Genomic DNA, 22729 nt, shown 5'->3' with positions numbered 1-22729 from the left:
CCGTGCCTTAACCGCGCGCGCGCTGTTCGCCCCGCCCAGAGGGAGAGGGAGGGAACTGGAAACTCCGCCTCCTCCTTCGCCGGCGACGCCGCCGCCACCCCCTCACACATCGTCTCCCGCCGCCCTGGCCCGGAAACGCCCGAGCCGGGGCCGAACGTGCGTGCGTGTGCGCGCGTGCGCGTAGGTTTCCCTCCTCTTCTCCCCCCCCATTTCACTCCCTCCCTCCCTCAGCCCTCCTCCTCCTCCTTCCCCCTCAGCAAAATGGCGGCGCGTGGAGGCCTTGGGAGCCAGTGAGTGACTCGCCGTCCCTCCTCCACCTCCTCTTCTTCTTCCTCCACCTCCTCCTCCTCCTCCTTTCCCCCCACCCCTTCCCTCACGCTCCTCTCCGTCGCCGCCAGGCTCATTTGCATCGGGCAGTCGCCGCCCCCCCCCCGCCCTCCTTCCACCTCGTAGTTGTTGTGTTTCTCCCCCCCTCCCCATTCTCACCCACTTTACACACACACATATCCTCCTCCTCCTTCACGGTTGTTCCTCCTCCTCTCCCCACCCCCTTCTTCCCCCCCTTCCCTCTCTCTCTCTCTCTTTCTGTCACAGCCGCCCCTCCCCCTCTCTTCTCAATCCACACCTCCCCCACCCCAACACCGCCAGCCCATCAATCAATCAGCGGCGACCGGGAGCGGATCGATCAATGGTCGGGAGGAGGAGGCGGCGGCGGCTGCTGCTGGTTAATGAACAATGTGTGAGAGCTGCGCCGAGCTGCTGGAGGTGTTAAACGAGAGTAAGTCGGAGAGGCCTCCGAGCTTCGGAGGAGGAAGGGGCGAAAAAGACGGTTTTCTATCTATTTATTTATTTATCCCACCCCTTTTCATCATCCGACGATTCCCCCCCCTCCCATTTTCTTTTCTTTTGCACGGACCTCCCCGTATGGAGGGGGGGGGGAAATACCGGGCACCGCGTCGCCCTCCCATTTCACCACCACCACCTTTATATATATATATGAAAAATCCACTTGGCCTCGTTTTGGAGGAGAGGCAGGCTTGGCCATGTTGTGCAGAGTGGGAACAGGAAGGCCGGTTCCTGGGCCCGCCGCAGGGCTGCTAATCCCGGGGACTCGGCCCGAGAAAGCGGCCGGTGGGGGGGGGACGGAGGAAGATGGGGAACGGTTTTATCTTCTCTACCCTTCCCACCCCACAATGCCACCCCTCCAGACGAGGGCGAAGGGGCACGGATGCGGAGCTTTTATTGGTAGCGAGGGGATTTCCTCAACCCCCGCCCCCACCGCGCCCCAGTTGGAGGGTGCAAGGGGGGCGGCAGCAACTTAAAAGCCCCTCTTGGAGCTCTTCCCGTGGCATTTCTGCCGGCATCCTCTCGCCCTGCAGCCGAGAGGCCTAGTTCTCCTGCTTGCCTGTGGTCGGGATGAGGCTGCAGGCGAGCCCGGCTTGTGCTGCGAGTTGGCTGCGTGGATGTGCTCTGAGCGCAGGAGGAGGGAGGAGTAAAGCTCTAGTTGCAATATACTCCGCTCTCCTCCCGCCGCCTCGCCCGCTGTACTGAGGTCCTAAGCGGGGACGAGCGACAAAGGGGTCTTGAACCAGGAGTAACCCCTTGGGGTGTTTTGTTTTTGGTCTGTCAAGGGTTGGGGTGACTATGAAGGAGGAGGTGGTAGTAGTGGTGTGCCTTTTTATTTTGGATCCATATAGTGAGTTTTGCACTGTTGCCTCTGGTTCTGTCATATTCTGCTTCACTACTATTAACATTTAACGTAATGCCTTTTTGTATCTGTTGTAAATTTTTACTACACTCTTCCTCCAGTAAACTACTGCAATAGTTTATTGTGTTCAAAGTTCTTTCTTTCTTCCTTTCAAAAACCTAACTCCTCCCATCTTCTGCATATCTGCACTATTTTTTTTTATGTTGCAGCTCTCAAACTCACCTGGACTCCTGTTTCCAGAATTTCTTGTTCCCTTGCTGGGATGTTAGTTGCAGACAAACATCCCTGTTTTGTATACTTAGTAAAGGATTTGAACAGTCATCTTTGAAGTAGAATGTGTCTGATATGCATTCTTTTGTCTAAATCCCTTGCAACTGAGACTTGGTTCCTTGTGAATATGTGTAAGGTTTGGATTAAAATGGATTCCTAGTTCAAGTTTATGCAAGCTGTTTGGAACTTTTTATTGCTGTGGATGACCTGAGTAAAGAACTGCTAATAAAGAAAGCATGGGTACCATAGATAGATGGTGGATGTTGATAGGCAAATCTCCCTAAAATGTTAGAATGTGTAAATAATGAAATTGATGTAAAAGAGGGGAAATCCTTGTACAGTTCCTGATCCTATAAAAGGTGTCCAGAGAACATTATCTTGTGTGTGTGCAGGCTGAAGGAAAATGGAGAAAATGTTTATATACACTTATTTCTCAATCATGTACAGTATTTGGAAGGTGTTGGTGACTGCTAATAAATGCAATATAGGGTTTTTGTGAGGATAAGCTCCTGGGAGAGCAAAAGATCAAAGAAAACTCTTGACCAGAACTTAATAATTTTCTAATTAAAGGCTGCTTTACCAGCTGGTTTGGTTATCAACATGTAATTATTTATGTGTAATTATTGCATCTTGTTATTGAAGAGTTAAATGTTTTGCCAGTGGTGCATTCTGTAGCCCTTATTATTTGAGAATTTGGTATGTCCATTTCTGATCCAAAACTAGTACCCTGTGCTTGCATAGTCCCAGTGAAGCCTGTGACTTACTTCTGACTTGCTCTGATTGTGTTAAGATTTCAGGCAGCGGTTGCTTTTACCCGCTTGTGTTTATGTATTTGTTTCTATTATATAGTTTGTTGGTATGGACTGGTATGGCTTTAACTTTGAGGTGGAGAGAAAGAACCCTGATGTGTTGAGATCAATCTGGAATGACTGTACATTATGGAGTTATCAGTCAGTGAGTCCTCCTCAGATTTATTGCACAGTTGTTAATGATCAGGCATAGGCAAACTTGGCCCTCCAGATGTTTTGGGACTACAACTCCCATGATACCTAGCTAACAGGACTGGTGGTCAGGGATGATGGGAATTGTAGTCCCAAAACATCTGGAGGGCCAAGTTTGCCTATGCCTGATTTCGATTGTTTGAGTTTAGAAACTTATTTTCATAAGATTTGAGTATCCATATTGAGCACACTAAAATAACATTAAGACAAGTAGAAAGAATTCTGATTGCAATACTTAAGGCAAAGCTGTAGTTTAATGTTCTGTAGACAGTCGTCACTGGTTAAGGAAAAGAAGTGGAGGGAAGAAAAGTAATTGCAGTACTTGAAATTCAGAAAAGAATGATGGCACTGCATTTGTATTTTCATGAATTTCCCCCCAGTGTAAGTCCCACTAACTTCCATGAGATTAGGCTGCAAGCCTAACCATGTCTACTCAAAATCAGACATGAAACCAAAGTGGCTTACACCAAGGTAAGTGGGGTTAAGACTGCAGGCTAATTATGCAATGAATCTAAAATCATGGCTTTTCAAGTACAGTATCTGCAGTGCTTTGCATGAAGTGAGCTTATCATAAATATTTGACTGTGTGTACATCATACATTTAAAGCACATCCCACCAAAGAATCCTGGGAACTGGTTTACTTATCACAAGCTACAATTAGTAGCATCCTTAACCACTGCAGTTCACAGGATTCCTGGAGTAGGAGTGGGTCATGTTTTAAATGTATAGTGTATATGCAGCCTTCCCCCCTTGTGCATGCATGCGTACTCACTTTCTTGCCCACTTTAGTGCATCTGGTGCATGCCTAGTTGTAACTGACAATTCTGAGAACCGAATTTACTAACTTATGCTATGAAAGGGACCCAGATTACAGTCATGATGTCCATTTGTTTCATTTGCAGTATCTCAAGAATCCCCCAAAATCACACAAGTAATGGAATAGAGAGAGAATGGCAGATGCTGACTCCCTAATATGCAGCCTACAAACACATACAACCTACAAACACATGCAACCTACAAAAGGTGGTGGAGCAAATTAAAAATAGTTGCATCACTTGTGAGAAGATATTACCCATTGAGTGTTGTGCATTGCAGATTGTGTGGTGGAGGCTCCCCTTTTTATGTTTTTATTCAAGAAACTCTTCATTATTTACTTATTTTAGTATTACAGCTATTACAACTGGAAATTCCAAGCCTACATTCACTTCAAAAGGGAAGAAAGCAGCCAGTGAAAACTGGTAATGAATGAGGTCATGTTTAAAACTTGTGAGTCAGGGATTGCCAACAGTTCTCTGCCCTGCCTGCTGAGCATTTGGAATTGCTTTTCATTCTGCTAAAACTACTGGAGCTGAGCCTTGAGAGAGATTCGGGAACTGAATTAAACTTCCGCTATGTCACTGAACATTGTTAAAGAGTATTTGTGTATACTAAGCAGAAAACACAAACATATATTTTGATACATGCCATTTTGAAAGAGAGAGTGAGAGATTTAAAATGAACTGTTTTAGATACCAAGTTGCAATAATTGGGACAAGGAGGAAATAATACAACGTTCAAGAGAACGTTAAAATAATAACATCATTGGACAAAGGTGAAGGAATCGCATAAAAAGGATTTGCATAGCAAGGGGACTAGTTTTCCTCTTATCCACAACACTCTATTCTAAAATTTGCTCCTTCCTGCTGGCTGGGAAATAGTCTCTAGCCGAAGTAAGAGAATGAGAGGCACTTGCCATAGCAGAGAATATAGAAAGGCCAGAAACAGGATGGGGTAGTTATCTCCTTCTTGCGATGAAAGTTTCCCCCGAGAAACATGCATTTTCTGCCATAGCTTTGCTTTCCTTTTCTTGTGCTTTGTGTGCAACTAGTTATAGAGACCACATAATGCAATAGAAAACAATTATACTTTTTGATGCATCTAATTTGCCTCAAAAATACTATTCCACTGCAAGAATGAGGCAAAAGGTGTCAGCTGCTGTGATATAAGTTATCTGAGTATAGTGTACCATCTATACTGTTGACAATATTGGGTTAAAAGTTTCTGAACAGGAATATGTTGTTGTTGTTGTTTAGTCGTTTAGTCGTGTCCGACTCTTTGTGACCCCATGGACCAGAGCACGCCAGGCGGGAATATATAATACTAGAATATTGTGTTCGGGGAAGTTGTGTGGGGATATTCTGGAACTGCAGTTCTTCTTCCTACAGTTATACTCCGTGGTGGACTGAGGCACTCTACAAAGAGGAAGTGTGAGGCTCCCTTTGTCTAAACCAGGGATTGGGTACCTGTGGCGCTCCAGTTGTTCTTGGTCTGCAGCTTCCATAATCCTTCTCCATTTGGCCATGCTGTCTGTTGGCCCTAGTTCTACATCTGCACTGTAAGCAGTGCTGCTGCATGTTAATACAGTGCTGTCAATATGTGTGGTGGTCAATCTGGGCCCCTAGAACTGTGACTTCATTTCATGCCAGTGGCCAGGAGGGTGGAAAGGTGAGAAAAGTTATGGCAGAAAAGGAAAATTTTGGCTCTGGCGATTCCCACTGCTGCCATGTGGCACCTGATAGATTGCCCCTTGGAGAATGCTGCTCTTGACAGAAAAAAGGTTCCTCAACCTTGCTTTTACAGAGTGCCAAGCAAAAAGGACATTAAAATCTAAATCTAAAGACTATTGGGTTCCATCCTTGTTTTCCTTCTTCTGGATAAATCTTGCTGGAATTTAAAGTTTAGAGTGTGTTTATAAAACTGAAGTGGGGTGTGTGTGTCACCGTGACCATTAGCAGCTACTTTGAGTAATGCTTAGAAATGATTTGTGGAACATAAAATAATGTAGTCTTTAGAACTTAATGCAGCATTGGCTTATCTTCAGAGATCACATGGACTATAGTCCTGCTGCTCCTTTGATGAAAGTTAAGCATGTGATAAGTGTTCGTTTTTTTATATTATCCTAATCCCCTTTCCTCCAGTGGGTTCAGTATGAGTAATCTGCTAATACAGAACTCTGATCTAGAATTAAATTCTTGGTTAACTTGTGTTCCTAGGATAGCTGTTCCATGTTCCTTGTGAACCATGTGGGAATGCTCTTTTGAGATGCAACCATATCCAAATAGCTCTGAAAATTTGAGATCAGGACTATACTATGTGCATGTTTCACAGAGGAGGTATATGAACTGACTGCAACTCTTAATATTGGATGTTTACGCTTTGTCTCTGAAATAGATTTGTGTGTTGAATTTCTGATGTAATAACATAGAGTGGAGATTTTAGAGCCACAGTTTCAAATTAGTAATGCCTACTGCATTTCACTTGAGCAGGCCCTGTTGTTGCCTTCGCTTCCTCCCCTTCCTCTCTTCTTCCTTCCCCCGGGGCAGACACTATCTGATGCCCCTATAGAGATAGTCTGCCTGGAACAGGCACCATTGGAGTCTTAGAAACTTATTGGAGTCCAAAGAATCCAATTCTTAAGAGTCTTTCTGTAGTAATATATAGGGCCTGTATATGTAGTACTTTTGGATAGAAGAACAGATTTCTGAGTTTAGAATAGGCTTGCTTTTAATTTATGAAAGGTGCCTATGTGTCAATTATGTATTAAGAATTTTTTTTTTTTTTTTTGCAATGTATCCACATTGGGTTCTACCCAGGTAGTGGCTTTGCAGTAGCAGAAGCGTTGCCACCACTCCAAGGTGCATCTCTCTGTGCTGTACCACATCCTATTCCAGCGGGCTCCCTAATCCTGAGGGGCATGGGAATCTGCATTCTGTAGGAAGGATTACGAAGAATCAGATACCCTGTCTTGCATAAGCAGAATCATTTCTTTTCAAAGCCACCACTGGCATGCAACTATGACTGAATACTATTAATAAATGATAATTAGGATTTGATGCTGAATAGCGTTCAAAATTCGCCAGGTGCATTTCACACCTGGCTATTGGCCACTTGTGACCAAGTAAAGATGCCTGGGTGCCAGGATTGGCACCTGACGTCTCCACTATCTGGAGGTGCATGCCTGGGGATCATTGGATCTGCTCTGCTTTTACACAGTAATATCCCTACCTGTAGAATTCTATCCGTTATCTTTTATCTGCACATTCAGAATGAATTTCAAGAGTCATCAAGTCATATTGAAAAATACAATTTTTAAGCCATGTGACCCAAAAATGGCAAATAGTCATTCATTTTGGCGACTCTAACTCTGGTTTAAAGAGCCATTTGGCACCTAGCTTATATATTGATGAGTTTCTAATAATGATTCTGAAGTACAAATGCATGAATATGCATGAATGCATGAATATGACTTAACCTAGTAAGTAATTATAGTAGTACCCAGTAGGACAAATTTGTGAAGAACCTATCATATGGTTTTCTGTGGTAAGGAAAGCTGCAATCCTATGCATAATTACTTGAGAGTAATTCCTATTAAGATTCCAAGCATATACGTCACCTGTGGTTGATCAAGCATGGAAGCCTTATGTTTAGGCTGGCTTGCAAATTACTGTAACTATTTACATGCAGCTGCCTTTGAAGACTCATTGGAAATGAAATTTCACATGGTGCAGAATTAAATTCATTGACTGAGGCCAGTTTTTCAGAACTGGGGTTTGAAATTAGCAGGGTGCGATGCTTATTTTGCACCTAAAGATTCTCCATTTTTAAGCACCTCAAAAAGTCTGGGTGCCATTTTTTTGTGCCTGGCTGATACTCAAGGATTACTGAAATGTATGTGCTTTGAAGCCTTGCAGTGTATGTTAAGGATAGACAATATGATAAGCGTTTAACAATAAAGAGAACAGTGGAACCTCGAGTTACATTGCCTCCGGCTTATGTCTCCCTTGGCTTGTGACTGGCGCAAACCCGGAAGTACAGGAAGGGGTTACTTCCAGTTTCGCGCATGCGCAGAAGCGCTAAATCACACTGCGCGCGCACAAACACAACGCTTTTTTGCGCTGTTTTTGGGTTGCGGTGCGGCCTCTGGAACAGATCCCTGCCGTAACCCGAGGTTCCACTGTAGAGTGTCACTTATGTGAGTTGCATGTTAGTTCATGCTTATCAAAATAATAAATAAAAAGTGTGGCCAAACCCACCAAATGATGACTAGACATTCTGTTTTGGCACTCACAACTCAGGTCCCAAGAGCCATTTGGCTCCTAGCTTTTCTATCCCAGTTTCTAACACTGTTCAGAACATATAAAACCAATGCTGTTTCAACTGCACTGGCTTTTGGTAAGTTTTCAGTCCCTATTGAAGATGCTGGTTATTACCTTTAACACCTTATATGACTTAGGACCAGGCGCCTCTCATATGAATTTGCCTAACCACTCAGACCATTGGGAAAGGCACTGTCTGGACTCAGCTGGTGCAGATGTTGTGAGACTGGCTTTTTTGTTACAGCACCCAGATTATGGAGCTCCCTAGCATGGAAAATCTGCTTTGGCTCCTATACTGGCCATGTTTTGGCAACACCTGAATACCTATTTATTTCAGCAGATTTATGGCCCAACTGACATTTGATCCATCTTCTGACCCTTGGATTTTTCCTCCTCCACTTCTTGGATTATTTTATCTGCTGCATTGTTTATTATTCTGTTTTTAAATTATTGCTGATTATCACTTTTGTTGTAAAATGCTTTGAGCTCAGCTCAGAAGCTGGAAAAGTAGGATATAAATATTAATATAATATTTCATGGGCTATTAACTTGCTTTCAAAGGCACAGTTGAGATTTACAGACTTCTTTAGAGGCTTAGAAATTCATGGGATCTGTCCCAAAGAGTAGATTCACTAGATTCTTGTTTGGGACTGAGAATTACTATCTCTCATTCTGTAATCATAATCACTACTACAGATTAAAGTCGCTACCTTTCATTTCTCTCAGTACATGTAAGCAAATAGTTCACTTTTTTTTTTAATCTTGAAGTACAAAGTGGTGAGTTAGGATTGTGGGAGTTTTTTTGACCCTGGAAATAACTTGTAATGTAGCTTTTACCAGGCTAGTACTGTCCAGATGTTGTTGAACTAAATTGTTCCTGGCCATTGGCCATGCTGTTGGAGCTGTTGAGTGTTGTAGCCCAAAGTATCTGAAAGGTGCGAGGGACAGGTGGAAGGTGCTGTGCACTCCTGTGTACTCCAGAAGTAAGTTCCACTGAGTCTAGCAGGACTACCCTTAGGTAAGTTTTGCAGCCTTATCGTGGTATAAACCTTTGTGGAATACAATGGTACCCCGGGTTACAAACGCTTCGGGTTACAAACTCTACTAACCCGGAAGTAGTACCTCGGGTTGAGAACTTTGCCCCAGGATGAGAACGGAAATCGCGCGGCAGCAACAAGAGGCCCCATTAGTGAAACCGCGCCCCAGGTTAAGAATGGTTTTGGGTTAAGAACGGACCTCTGGAACAAATTAAGTTTGTAACCCAAGGTACCACTGTAGTGCCCACTTAGATTCATGAAGCATTAGGTGTAGTTGGCAGATGACTGTGTATGCATTTTTCTATCTTCACACACGCGCGCGCGCACACACACACACACACGGGTATGGGAAGGGATGGTAAATTGTAGACTCAGCAAAGGGCAGCAGAGGCCTGTGACACTTTTATGAACAACTCTCACGTATGCAAGATAACAACAGAATGATGCATTCATAACAGCAGTCACTGTGATGGTACTGTTTTTCTCGTTTTTCTATGCTAATTTTCCACCAGTAGTGCAAAAGAAATCCAGAGAGTCATGATTAAATCTGAATTCAACAGAACCAGATTTGCTGATGAATCTTAGTTCAGTGGTTTCATACTGGAGCTTCCTTTTATAGTATGATTACTTGAGTTCCAATAATTACCTCGTTTAAACATAATATGTGTTTTAGGATGTGGTGCTGAAGCTCATAGGGGGCAGTGACTTACAGCAGGCCTTCTCAGTGGTGGTGCCCTGGTTCTGGAATGCCTTCCCTAAGGAAGTTTGGCTTCCTTCCTTCTTGGTTAGTTTTTGTCTCAGTCTGAAGACTCACTTTTATGCAAGCATTTGGAAATAATTTATCGGGCCCAGAGCTGTCATTAGCTGCTGTTTGGAATGTCAGTATGTGTTCCTGATTTTAGGGCTTCCTTTATTTTAACGCTCTTTTATTTTGTGGTGATGGTATTGGGTGTATGCAAATGGTATTTGTTGTTTAGCTACTGTACGCACCTCTGGGATTGTAGCTGATGAAGGGCAGCCAAGAAATCTAATAAAAAGAAAGAAATCTTGTATTAGCAAGGAGGTTATCTGGGATGTGGCTAAATGTCACTTGTCTTTCATAATGCCATTTGTGGTGCTATAGGCATTGTGACTATTATGTATTGTTAATATCTTTTGTTGACTCAAAACTCAAGGTTTATGGTTTTCTTGATTACATTCTGAGACCTTTGGCATTTATAATGGCAGAGAGCAGGAAAGAAACAGAAGTCTCAGCAAAGGAAGAATGGATACAAAAAACTTAATGGAATATGCAGAAATGGCAAAACCTACTGGAAGAATGGAATGGAAGTAAGAGCTGGACCATAAAGAAGGCTGATCGCCGAAGAATTGATGCTTTTGAATTATGGTGCTGGAGGAGACTCTTGAGAGTCCCATGGACTGCAAGAAGATCAAATGCATCCATTCTTAAGGAAATCAGCCCTGAGTGCTCACTGGAAGGACAGATCATGAAGCTGAGGCTCCAGTCCTTCGGCCACCTCATGAGAAGAGAAGACTCCCTGGAAAAGACCCTGATGTTGGGAAAGATGGAGGGCACAAGGAGAAGGGGATGACAGAGGATGAGATGGTTGGATGGTGTTCTTGAAGCTACCAGCATGAGTTTGATCAAACTGCGGGAGGCAGTGGAGGACAGAAGTGCCTGGCGTTCTCTGGTCCATGGGGTCACGAAGAGTCGGACACGACTAAACGACTAAACAACAACAACAACTGGAAGAATAAGAAATCAAGATAACGTACTTTTTTAAATAAAAGAATGGAAATAGTTTATTGAATATTTACAGATAAATTGTAAACAGATAAGAACATTGGCAGGATTATTGTAATAAGCTGCAGTTTCATAAGAGTAGATATTTAAAGTAGATGAATACATGAGCAAATTAAGTTAATTTGAATATGCAGAAGATATTAAAAATAAATTTAAGGAACTGCAGGAGGAGGGGGAAGGAAGTCAAGTTTTGAAATGTTTAAATGGTTGTAAAATCAGTGAAATGTATAAACCTGAAAAGTTTAAATAATATTTTTTTAAAAAAAAAAAGATAATGGCTGAGAGCAGTACTTGTGCTCATTTGCTTTCCAGGAGGCAACAGTTACTCTTCTTCATTGACCACACAAGTGACTAATTGCACCCCTATTGCTGATGCTATAATAACGCTTCAATCTTGAAATGATGCTGGAGATTCAATGTGACTTTTCAGTATTTTTACCTTGCAGAGTCTATTACCAGGTGCACAGGTTTTTATTCCTGTGTTAAATGTTCTCTTCTTTAGGAACTCTGCTTAAATTTCAAATCTAGGCACAATAGTTGTTGAGCTTCTGGGGGAGGGAGAGTTTTTGAGCATTTTTAGGCAAAAACAAAATGGCCAACATGGACTGCTGTATGTCTGGATTTTCCCAGACATTTTGCTGATTTCCACCTGGACACTTCTTCTGACAATGTTCCGGGTATATCCAGAAAATCCAGACATGTGGGAACCCTAACTTAGCTGTTGTCCTTTATGTTTGATCACAAGTTATTCTGTTTCTCTTCAATTGTTTACTAAAATTCCAAGTATCTTTAATTATTATTATTTGCATTTTAAAAAACAGGAACAGAGAGGATATTTAACCCCCTCCCCATCCCTTCCCTCCTCCTGTCCCACTTACAACTTCATAACAAATACAGCATGTATACATATACAGTACCATATGACTTCCCTTTCACCCTTTTCCTGGTTCCTTTGCTTTTCTACTATTCCACGTAATCCACATTCTTTTAATCATCCAATTAAATATCCATTTCAACTCTGCTTCATTTACTGAAGACTTGCTATGCTATGTATTTGTTTATACTGGTTCTTAAAATGTTCAATAAACACTGTCCATTCCTCCTTGTATTCCTTATCGTTTTCTCGTACCCTGTTCATCAGACCAGCCAGTTCAGCATATTCGAACATTGCACATTGCCATTCTTCCTTAGTGGGTACTACAGTCATACCTCTAGTTGTGTTAGGTTCATGTTGCAGATTTTCAGGTTGCGAACACGGCAAACCCGGAAGTATATACTTCCGGGTTTCACTGCGCAGAACCTTTCTGCGTGCTTCACACATGTGCAGAAATGCTCTATCATGCTCCGCGCTTGCACAGAAGCGCCACTCTAGTTGCAGACTTTTCGGGGTGCAAACGGCACCCCGGAAAGGATCATGTCTGCAACTAGAGGTACCACTGTATACTTGTTCTCCACCTTTGTTCCAATAAGGTTCTAGCTGTGGCGGTGGTGTATAGTAGTAAACTCTTTTGGTTTTTTGGGGACCTCTGTTACCATCCCCAAGAAGAAGAACTCATTTTTGGGAATGTTTTTTAAAGTATCTTTTTAATTTATTATATATAGTCTCCCAACATACCTTAATTATTTTACAGGACCACCACATATGAAAAAAAATCCCTCAATTTCATTACACTTCCAACATATACCTTTTTCTTTTTTAGACATTTTCGCCAATGTAGTGGGTGTTAAATACCATCTTTGGGCCACTTTCATCATGCCATAAAATTCATATTTATTTTCCACAACATTCCCCATAGTTCATTATCAGTATTGTGACCCACATCTTGTGTCCACTTTCACAGTTTGTTTCATACAGAGCTATTTTTTTTTAGAGACTAAGTGCACTACTAATGAAATAGCTTTGCCCCAGCCCTTACAACCTGATGCCTTTACAGTGAAGGGAAAGGAATACAGTATAGAATTGATGGACGCTTAATACTCCTAAAAATAGGCTTCTATTTAGATGCCTTAGTTCCTTGTTTTGAGAGCATTAACATTAGACAGTCATATTCAGTCCATCTTGCCCAGTATTTATAGCTGTAGTAAGAACTGAGCAGTCAGGCATTGGTCCATCTGGCTTGGTAGTGTCAATGCTGAGTGTCATTGGCTCTCCAGGAATTTAGATACCTTTCTCAGCCCTACCTGGAAGCATCAGCTGCTGAAGTATCCTTCCTTAAGAAAAACAACTTGAAAGGTAAACACAACTAGATATTTTAAAGTACTTTGATTTTTTTCCATTAGAAGAAAAAAATCAACAGCAAAATAAAGTAATCATTTAAAAAAAATTGTTGGCTTCTGTTCTATCATCATTCATCATTTCATTTATTACGGCCATAGGCCCATACAGGTAAAAACAACACATAAGTGACAGCTTGTGCCGTAGGGGGGGAAAAAAAGCAGTCGCTAAAACACCACTATAACAATAAAATACTATAAGATGGAAAGGCATACTACGCCTTAATTAGCTTGTAGTGCTCCTTGGCGTCGCTTTTGGGAAAGGACAGCGACCAGGAACCTAGCCACCTTCAGGGTCGTGTGGGTATCCTTGTCCTGCAAGATATGGGCAAGGTGGAATTTTGGTGGGGTACCCTCTAGTTTCTGAATGATTGATCCCAACAAATTTGCCCGTGGCACATTGAACAAGGGGCAAATGAACATAATGTGCTGGAGCTACTCCGGCGTCACCTTATCACATTCGCACACGGCGGGGGCTTGGCCCTTTGAGAATCTATGTCTCAGGACATTGGAGGGAAAAACGTTAAACCTCGCTTTGGTGAAGGCCAGTCTATGGGCAACAGTCGAAAGGGAGGAGAGGTATGATGGAACGCAGTAAGTTAAAGTGATACCAATGTTCTGGGGCGAGCAAACACCTCCCCCCAGCGTATAATTTCGCTGTAAGTCGATGTCATCCAGTCTTTGGCGGATCAATCTTTGAGCAGTGATTTGGTCTAGTTTTAGGGAATCTGAGGGAGAGATTCCATAACTCAGGAGTTTGGCATGAATTCTACTAGTCCAAAGGCTAGAGAATTCATCTCGCCATAAGCATTCTGTTCTATCTATAATGGTACCTCAGGTTACATACGCTTCAGGTTACAGACTCCGCTAACTCAGAAATAATACCTCGGGTTAAGAACTTTGCTTCAGGATGAGAACAGAAATCAGGCGGTGGCGGCATGGTGGCAGCAGGAGGCCCCATTAGCTAAAGTGGTGCTTCAGGTTAAGAACAGTTTCAGGTTAAGAACGGACCTCCGCAACGAATTAAGTTCTTAATCTGAGGTACCACCGTAATCAACTATGGCAAATACAAATGAACATACAAATGAACAATCAACTTGAAGTATCAAATTAAAGAACATGTGGATTTGACACCTTGCCCAATAAATCAGTTTTATTCAGCCAAAGAAAAAACAGAAGCAAATGGGGGGGGGGAGACATTATTTAAACTCTCTCCTCTCAGCAGCAACTCTTGCTTCAACAGGTTAAAATAAGTTATCTCCAGCTCAGCAATTTAGGCATTATGCAATTTTTTTAATGAACATTCCAATGACTCTGAAGATTTTAAAAAACAATTGGTACACAAAGAAGGGGTGGAGAACCTGCCGCCCGCAGGCCAATGTTGGTGCACCAGGGAGCCCAAGCTGGCCCACGAGACAGTTTTCCCCAAACCGTGCACACTCACGCATCAGCTGATGTCACTCTGACATCATCTGATGGGCAGGGTTAAATCCTGCATTGGCCGTGCAGATCTGTTCCCAGCAAAAACAGTAGCTGTGGTCAAACAGAGCAGGATTTAACCTTTGCCCATCAGTTTATGAGCTGGAGTTCAATCCTGCTCTGTTTGGCAGGATTTCAAGGCCCTGCTGGAATCAAGTCATGTGTGTGTGTGTGTGTGTATGTGCCCATCATTTCCATGCTAAAATTGGGGGGGGGGCACTACTTTTCAGTGGGTGATTCCAAAGCACACCACTTCCTGATTCAAATCTAGCTCACAAGGCTGATCTTGATAAGCATCTGGCCTGTGGAGCCAAAAGGTTCTCCATCCCAGATATAAAGCCTTGGCAAAAATGGGGCTATTAGTAGGAAGTAAGCAGCAATACTGTTGTTCAACTCTTAATGAACAGGTGGATGCATAAAGGGGAATACAGTGGTACCTCGGGTTAAGTACTTAATTGACCTGAGGTACTATTTCTAGGTTAGCGGAGTCTGTAACCTGAAGCGTCTGTAACCCGAGGTACCACTGTACAAAGTTGTGGCCTATATGGAAAATTCCGATTTTAAAAATAAATAAATACAGGAAGCTTCCTAACTTTTGTTTTGCTTTGGAAGATTTCAGATAACCTAGCGGGTGATCTGATTTGGCTCCCCCCATTTTGTATCTATTAAACAAAGCTAAAAACTTCGACACCACCAAGCTTGCTTAATGTTATATTTGCGGTTGGTATGCATTCATTGTTATTAGTGAAGTCACAAAGCAGAAAATTTTCTGCTGCAAAATAAAGCTTTGAAAATAATTTCACCTAATATCACTGGGTGATTATCTAATTCCAGCTTTGACACTAGAAATCAATGGTGGCTTTTAGGAAGTGGGAGCTGCTATATATTTAACAATTTGTTCTTAATTCTTCCAAGGAATTGCTTTCCTGAGTTACCTGGTCCAACCATAAGGCAGAATATAAGGTGCCTAAAACCTTCCCAGTTGCAGATGCCACTGTTCTTGGACAGCTTGCTCTGTTGTCAAAGCTCTATTACCTTCTGGTTGCTTTGAAAGTTTTCAGTTGCCTGACAATACAGTTATCCACTTGCTTATCTTGGCTTTGTTACAGGAAGCTAGGAGAAATTGTCCCCTCTGGTGAAAGCAACGTAAACTTTTCCTTATATGAGGGAAGAATGCCAACTACTTTGAAAGTACCAATGTTTCAGTCCTGGTTGCAAAGGTCATGCTTTTCCCAGCATTAATGGAAATTATATGGAAAATTTTCAGCTGGTTTGTAATTGCCATTCTTGGGCAGGCCTTTAAGGCATATGGTCCTGATTCAACTGGAAGCATTCATGGCTGCAAAATCTTCTGCATTTATTTCTTCCTGTTTTAGAGGGGATGGCATGTTGGCTTTTCCTAGCTTATTGTATTTGATAGAATCAATCTCAAAATTATGTTGGGATGTCTTTGTGGTTCCCATCATGTTGGAATTGGAGGCACTGCTCTTAAGTATTGTGATCTTAGCTCTTTAGGTGTGCTCAGATGATAATCTTGGGTGACTTTTGCTTGACCCTATGAGAATCAGTTATCTTTTGCTTATATTCAATATTTATAGGCTATTGCCGTCAGTTCGTTTGGAATGAATAGTTATTGCTACGGCTCTGGAAGTTTCTTTTTTTAAAACTATTTTTAAAAACTTAATGCTGCTTGTAGTTTTAATCCCAGATCTATATTCAAGGGAGGTGGTTTTTAAAGCTGCTTTTTAAAAGGTAAAATAACAATCCAGTGAGAACTATGAAAGAAAGAAAGAGAAAAAGTATACCTTCCTGGAGCTCACAGCTATTACTTCATAAAATAAAATACATTGTCAAGAAGCTACACAGTGCATTAGATGTTATAACAAAAGCCAACCTGATACAGAAACAGTACAAGACAAATATTATGAATACCAAATAAAGCCATATTTCATTGTGACTTGCCATCTCTCTGATTTGCCTGTCATATAAGTAACAAATGGCCGCCAAATGGAGACAAAAATCCCTTGGTTTAACTGAACCCTGAGATACCCTTAATTTATAAGTCAAATTCTCAGAAATGAGAATAACCATTACTTTATTGAACCAAATATTTAAAAAAGGACCTGAGGACTCCTTCCAGCCAAGTGATATGGCCACACAAGCAGCTACTTAAAAGTCAGTGATTTACATAAGTAAGTCCATATTTGACAAATCAAAAATTGACAATAGACACAATTTGAGGTTTAAGTCACTGGTACACCTATTACAGAAATTTCCTTCATTACCTCTTCCCAAGAGGCAGGACTACTCCATGTGCCAATAGTTTTCTTTTTTGTTACACCCTTCCAACACAGGGGAACCAACTCTAGTTTTATGTGCAAGGCAGAACCATCAATGTGCAAGTCAAGAACCATCAGTGGATTATTTTTCAGGAATTCTCTTGGATAGTTGCAAAGAAGGTGGGTAAGCCATAGTTTTTCCTACTGCGCATTATCCAATAGACTTCCAGGATCATCTCTCAAACAGATATCAAAGAAGAGAGGGGAGAAAACGGATGGTCTAACAGCAAAGAGTGTATAAAAGAGACAAGTCCTCTTTATGCTCTGGATCTAACCAAAGCAGGTGTTTTCTAGCTGATTTCCAGTACTTTGGGGTTTTACATACCACCCACCACATGTAAAAGTTGAATGCTTAAGAAATGCCGATTTAAAAACTTAAGTGTAATTATTACTTTTCCACCTGTGGCTAATCCCTGAAGCATTTAGAAAATATGTTGTTTACCTTAATATGCTTTTAGTAGACAGCTTAAAGTTTCAAGCGTTCTTCATGGCATTGATGATTCAATTGTTTTTCTTTAGTATCTGACATTGAAGGTGGTGATGGATTGCAGCTCAGAAAGGAACATGCACTCAAGGTGTTTGCTTATATCAATTCTTGGACACAAAGGTAAATTCAGCTTTTTAAGTGCTCCCAATTTATGATGCATCTTTGTAAGTTCATGCCCATGTATTTATAAGTACATTGTACATAAATAGTAAGCATTAGAAAGGGACTATGGCATGAGGATTACTTCGCTCCTTCTCAGCTAACTGTTTTTGGCATTTAAGACAGTCTAGAAGAGTTTTATAGGTTCTAGTTAACTTGTGAAGCAGGGGTATCTTATTATTTTAAAACATGTTTATTTAAAAAAATTAAAATGTTGGAGAGTGGTAATGTAGGATTTCTACTTAGGATTTCTACATATAATTTTAAAAGTTAATTATTGGGTCATTGATTTCAAAATAGCTTTTGCTGGAACTGTCACAGAGGGGAAATTTAACGTATTAGTCACAGCTAGAAGGGTATCTGTTTGAAATAGTGATACATTATTTGCAATGACTCATGCTGTGCGCTATGTCTGAACAGAAAAGCAGCATTATAGTGGAAAGGACTAGTGTCTGAAAGTACAAATCACAACCTCTCAACCCAAAGTATTTTTGGAAAAGGATTGTGATTGGTGGGAAACGCCTACATACTGATTAAACAGTGGCATTTGGGTTTGTGGAACACACCACCTATAAAAGAAGCATACGCTTATTTTGATTAATATCTAATAAATCTCCTAGAATGTGATATTTTCTGTGCCTGCCGAGCAAGGCTTACTTTGCCAATAAACACCTTAATGACACACCTTGCAAGGTTGGGCAGGTGAGGTTTTTTCCAGCGGAGAAATGGAGCATGCCAGAAAGGATTAATTCCTTTCCTGGAATGCAGCATCAAAACAAGAAGAAAAGGGTTGCCTGTGACCAACCAGAAGTAGGAACCCCTTCCTACCAATCTTGACTGTGTTTTCTTCAAAAGAGTAGAGTTAATTTTTGGCTCCTGAATGCTTTTCCTCAAGGTGCAGGACTTTCTTCATCTTTTTTTTTAACCTTTTCAGATTGTTCCCTTTTCTTTTATCTTTAGTTGCCACCCCTCTCAGTGTTTAATCTAGAGCAGGCATGGCCAAACTTGGCCCTTCAGCTGTTTTGGGACTACAACTCACATCATCCCTAGCTAACAGGACCAGTGGTCAGGGATGATGGGAATTGTAGTCCCAGAACAGCTGGAGGGCCATGTTTGGCCATGCCTGACTAGGGGAAGTGGGTATTGTGGGAGTAGCTGGAGCAGTATTTTAAACCCCCTTATCCAAGTCCATGTGGTGGTGTAGGGATTCTTCCTCCGTCCCTGGGTGGTTGCAATACCTATGGGAGAGGATGCAGAAAAGGCCTCCTCAGTAAGGAGCAGTGATGCCCAAGTATCTTGTTTCATCCTGACTACATGCTTAGCTGCTAAAGCTGAAGAACCGAGAGGGCAAGCATGGTGGTCAGACAAAGTTGGCCAGGGTAAATGTCTTTTATTTAAACAACAGGAATGACGTTGCCTTTGCATCTTGGAAGAAGTGGAATATCCTCTGGAATCAATTATTAAACTTCAAGGCAATTATTTCACTGTAATTTTTTTAAAAAAACATTGTTACTGCTCACTTTGCTAGTCAATACATATTAAATGCAAAAGATTTCTGTATAAGGTGTTTTAGTTCTATATAATTATCTACAGGTGTGCACAATGCCTGTTGCTAGTGGCAACCATAAATGTAATCCAGTTGTTGCTGGTCTCCTGTATTTCCAGCACAAAATGGTGCTTTCCCCTCCTATATTGCCTGTACAACATACGAGTTTTTTACCAGGTGAAATTGATGGCATCCCACACCTTCCGAGTCCTTTGGCATATGCTCAGTGCTTGGGAGATGGGTGGAGTTGGACTCACACTTCATGGCACACATTGGAGAAAGTCAGAAGCTGCATTGATGTTTCTTGCTGTTTCTGACATTTCCCAACACCGCGTGATGCTGATTTTTATTAATCCATTTTATTTATAATGGTAAAGAACTCTCAGATCATGCTATAGTTTTACAGATACCAAGGACACAAGTACCACAGTATTTATGTAACTGCAGTCAATTTATATCAGTCTTCCTTCATATAAGACCATTAAATACAAGATGGAAGAAACATGACACGTTCAGCCCCAGGTTATCTACATGAATTACTGCTTAGTCATTTGTTTCTTAAGCTCTTCCAACATTTCCCTTCTTGATTTGCCATTTTAAATCCCTTTTAAAACAGGCAATGTCTGTGCTGCTTCAAGGAGTATAAGCATTTGGAGATCTTCAACCAAGTTGTGTGTGCGCTTATAAATTTAGTGATTGCCCAGGTTCAAGCTCTTCGGGACCAGCTGTGTAAACATTGCACTATCAACATAGACTCAGCATGGCAAGATGAGAATAATCCGTCTGATGAGCCGCTGAATGTAGAAAGAGAATCTCGTGGAGGAGAAGAAAATGGGGAAAGACACAAGTCCATAGAGAAAAAGTTAGACTCTGGAAGAACTTGTATCCTGACAGAGGAAGAACCCACAAAGGGCACTGATGCCTTCAGCATATGGAGCACCGAGGAAAAGGAGAAGCTTTTGCTTTGTGTAGCGAAAATCTTTCAGATCCAGTTTCCCCTGTATACTGCTTACAAGCATAATACACATCCTACAATAGAGGTACATGTTATCCTAATTAACACATATAAAAGGTGGGCGGTTCTGTGTTCCGATGCTGAAACCATTACTTGATTCATTGTTTGACTTTCCAGTTTGTAAGTTCTTACTATTTTATCAGAGCATAACTCTTTTTTTTTCATAATCTTTGGTTTCTTTATACAGGAAGGTAGTTAGGTTTCTATGCTGCTACCTTGTTCAATTATATTTGTAGCCTGATTTTGTAAAACTCCCAACGACTTGTCCTCCTGCAGCCTGAACACAAATATTGTGAAAGTAAAAGTTGAGTAGAAACCAGCTTGCAAGGGAAGGCACCCTAAACACTCCTCCTTTCATCATCATCACTACTACTACACTTGGTTAGTCCACAATGTGCTATGCCAAGAGTGGTCTTGGATCCAAGTTCCAAAGAATCAAGACATCAATTTATCACCCTCATGTTGATCTGTAGATGTATGCTGACTTCTGTGATCCATGGCTCACTGGATTGAAATAACATACTCTGTAATAGGCAAATTCAAATTACTGCATTACTTTTCTTGAAGCCCAAGAAAACATGGCTTTGTCTAGAAGGCAGAAACAAAACAGTTTATATACCAGGTTCTGTATGCAAGCTTGTGGCTTTTTAAAACGGCAAAATTCAGTCGCCTTGAATCAAACATGCATTGTTGCAGCCTTAGGAAAATATTATTGAATTTCGCAGCTGTGTTATCTAAATTATGGATGATGTTTATCTTTTTCTTTCATGTTGGTTAAATTCATAACATTTATTATTTTTTAAATAGGATATTTCTGCACAAGAAAGCAATATATTGGGAGCATTCTGTGATATGAATGTAAGTTAGCTTTATTTCTGTATATAAGATGTGTGTAGTTTTAATAAATTACAGCTCATTAACTTTCAGAAGCCTGCTCCATCTCAGTAGTTTAGAGTGATCCAGAATACACTATAACTGGAAGAACCCATTAAAATAAATATAATTTTCAAGCTGCCTTAAACAGATTCAGCCCAATGGTTCATCTAGCTTAATATTGCTCATTCTGACAGGCAATGGCTGTCTCTGGTTTCAGAAAGAGGTATTTCCTAGCCCCATCTGGAGATTACAGGGGTTGAACATGGGACTTTCTGCATGAATATTATGTGCTCATTGAGCTACAGCCCCTCTCACTAGTCCATCCAGCCCAGTATTGGCTGCTCTGATTGCTAGCAGCTCATATGGAGCCTATAAGGAGGCCTTTTTCATTACCTGATCCTTTTAACTAGAGATGAAGGACTGAACCTGGTGCCTTCTGCATGGAAAATAAAGTACAGTCAAACTTCGATTGTCAAACGTGATCTGTTCCGGAAGACCATTCGACTTCTGAAACGTTCGTAGCACATTTGGCTTCCGAAAATTGTTCGAAAACCGGAGCAGTTACTTCTGAGTTTTTGGCGTTCAGGAGCTGAAACGTTGCAAAACGTTTGGAAACGAGGTTTGACTGTACTGAGCTTTAATGTTAATGTAGGATCTAGCGAAAGTCAGTTGTTCCTGTCATCCGTCCTTGGGCTGCACTTGGGACTACCCTAGCAGCTTAGTTATGGCCACCCAGGTAGAAACCTTCTAGTGGTTTTGAAAGAGATTTGGGGGAGTCCCCTGAGGAAGGAAGTCCCATAGTCATAGGGTACATTTTGTACTTGTTGCTTGCTCTTTGGACTTTGTATGTAAATGATTTATTATTATTACGTTTTGAAAGAGCTTCTTTGCAACAGACCATTTGAAAATGGTAAGTAAGTAAGTAAATACACAGTAGAACCAATGGAATCTATTAGATCGTTTTGTAAAAGCCAGCAGAAACAATATCCAACAATGCTACCCTGAAAAAGCATGGTTGAATTAAAAAAAAAGTATTAAGAACTAATTGCTGCACCATCCTAATTCCAGGGTGAAAGTAAATTTTAATACTTGGTTTTTCTCCTAAGATACTGGCCATTCCGACATAATTTAGAGTCCTTTCGAGCAGCGTGTGCTTTGGCTCTCCATACTTCTGAGTTGAGCACTGTGACATTAAACCCTTTCCCATCCTTCTGAGCAAGCAGACACAATATGGTACAGATATATCTCGCATCAGAATCATGGTCTTGCACATTTTCTGACAACCAAACCAAAAGTCCCCCATCAGCCATGTCTGGGTGACCTGCTAGATGCTGGGTGATCTTGCTTTTGCAGTCCCAAGCAGGTAGTTGAGATGCTTCTTGTGAGCCTAAAATGAACCTGTATAGAGTGGTGGATTGAGTACAATCCCAATATTCCATTGTACTTAGGCTCTACTCCCTTTCTGAGTGGGCTTTTGTGCATGGTTTGTTCTTGGGGCTGTGCTCAACTTGAATAGTCATATATTGCACTGCCGTCTTGCATGTGGGTGAGTAGAAAGGCAGAACAAAGCTAGAACGAAATAGTAAAAATATATTTGT

General features: G+C 41.4%; 1 protein-coding gene across 2 annotated transcripts in view; it reads left to right on the top strand.

Annotated features, from left to right (window-relative positions):
* Positions 1-552: 552 nt before the first annotated feature.
* The window catches only part of USP34 (ubiquitin specific peptidase 34), a 104063-nt gene continuing 81886 nt past the window's right edge, over positions 553-22729 (top strand). For both annotated transcript variants that reach the window (XM_053383716.1, XM_053383715.1), the window contains exons 1-4: positions 553-778; positions 17568-17655; positions 19857-20280; positions 21063-21113. In XM_053383716.1, coding sequence (XP_053239691.1) covers positions 736-778; positions 17568-17655; positions 19857-20280; positions 21063-21113 — 606 coding nt within the window. In that variant the 5' untranslated portion in view covers positions 553-735. The remainder of the gene's footprint in view (positions 779-17567; positions 17656-19856; positions 20281-21062; positions 21114-22729) is intronic.

The sequence above is a fragment of the Podarcis raffonei genome, chromosome 3, assembly GCF_027172205.1.
Source record: "Podarcis raffonei isolate rPodRaf1 chromosome 3, rPodRaf1.pri, whole genome shotgun sequence".
Taxonomy (NCBI): Eukaryota; Metazoa; Chordata; class Lepidosauria; order Squamata; family Lacertidae; genus Podarcis; species Podarcis raffonei.
The sequence above is the reverse complement of the archived record's forward strand: the minus strand, read 5'-3'. Positions and strand labels throughout refer to the sequence as shown.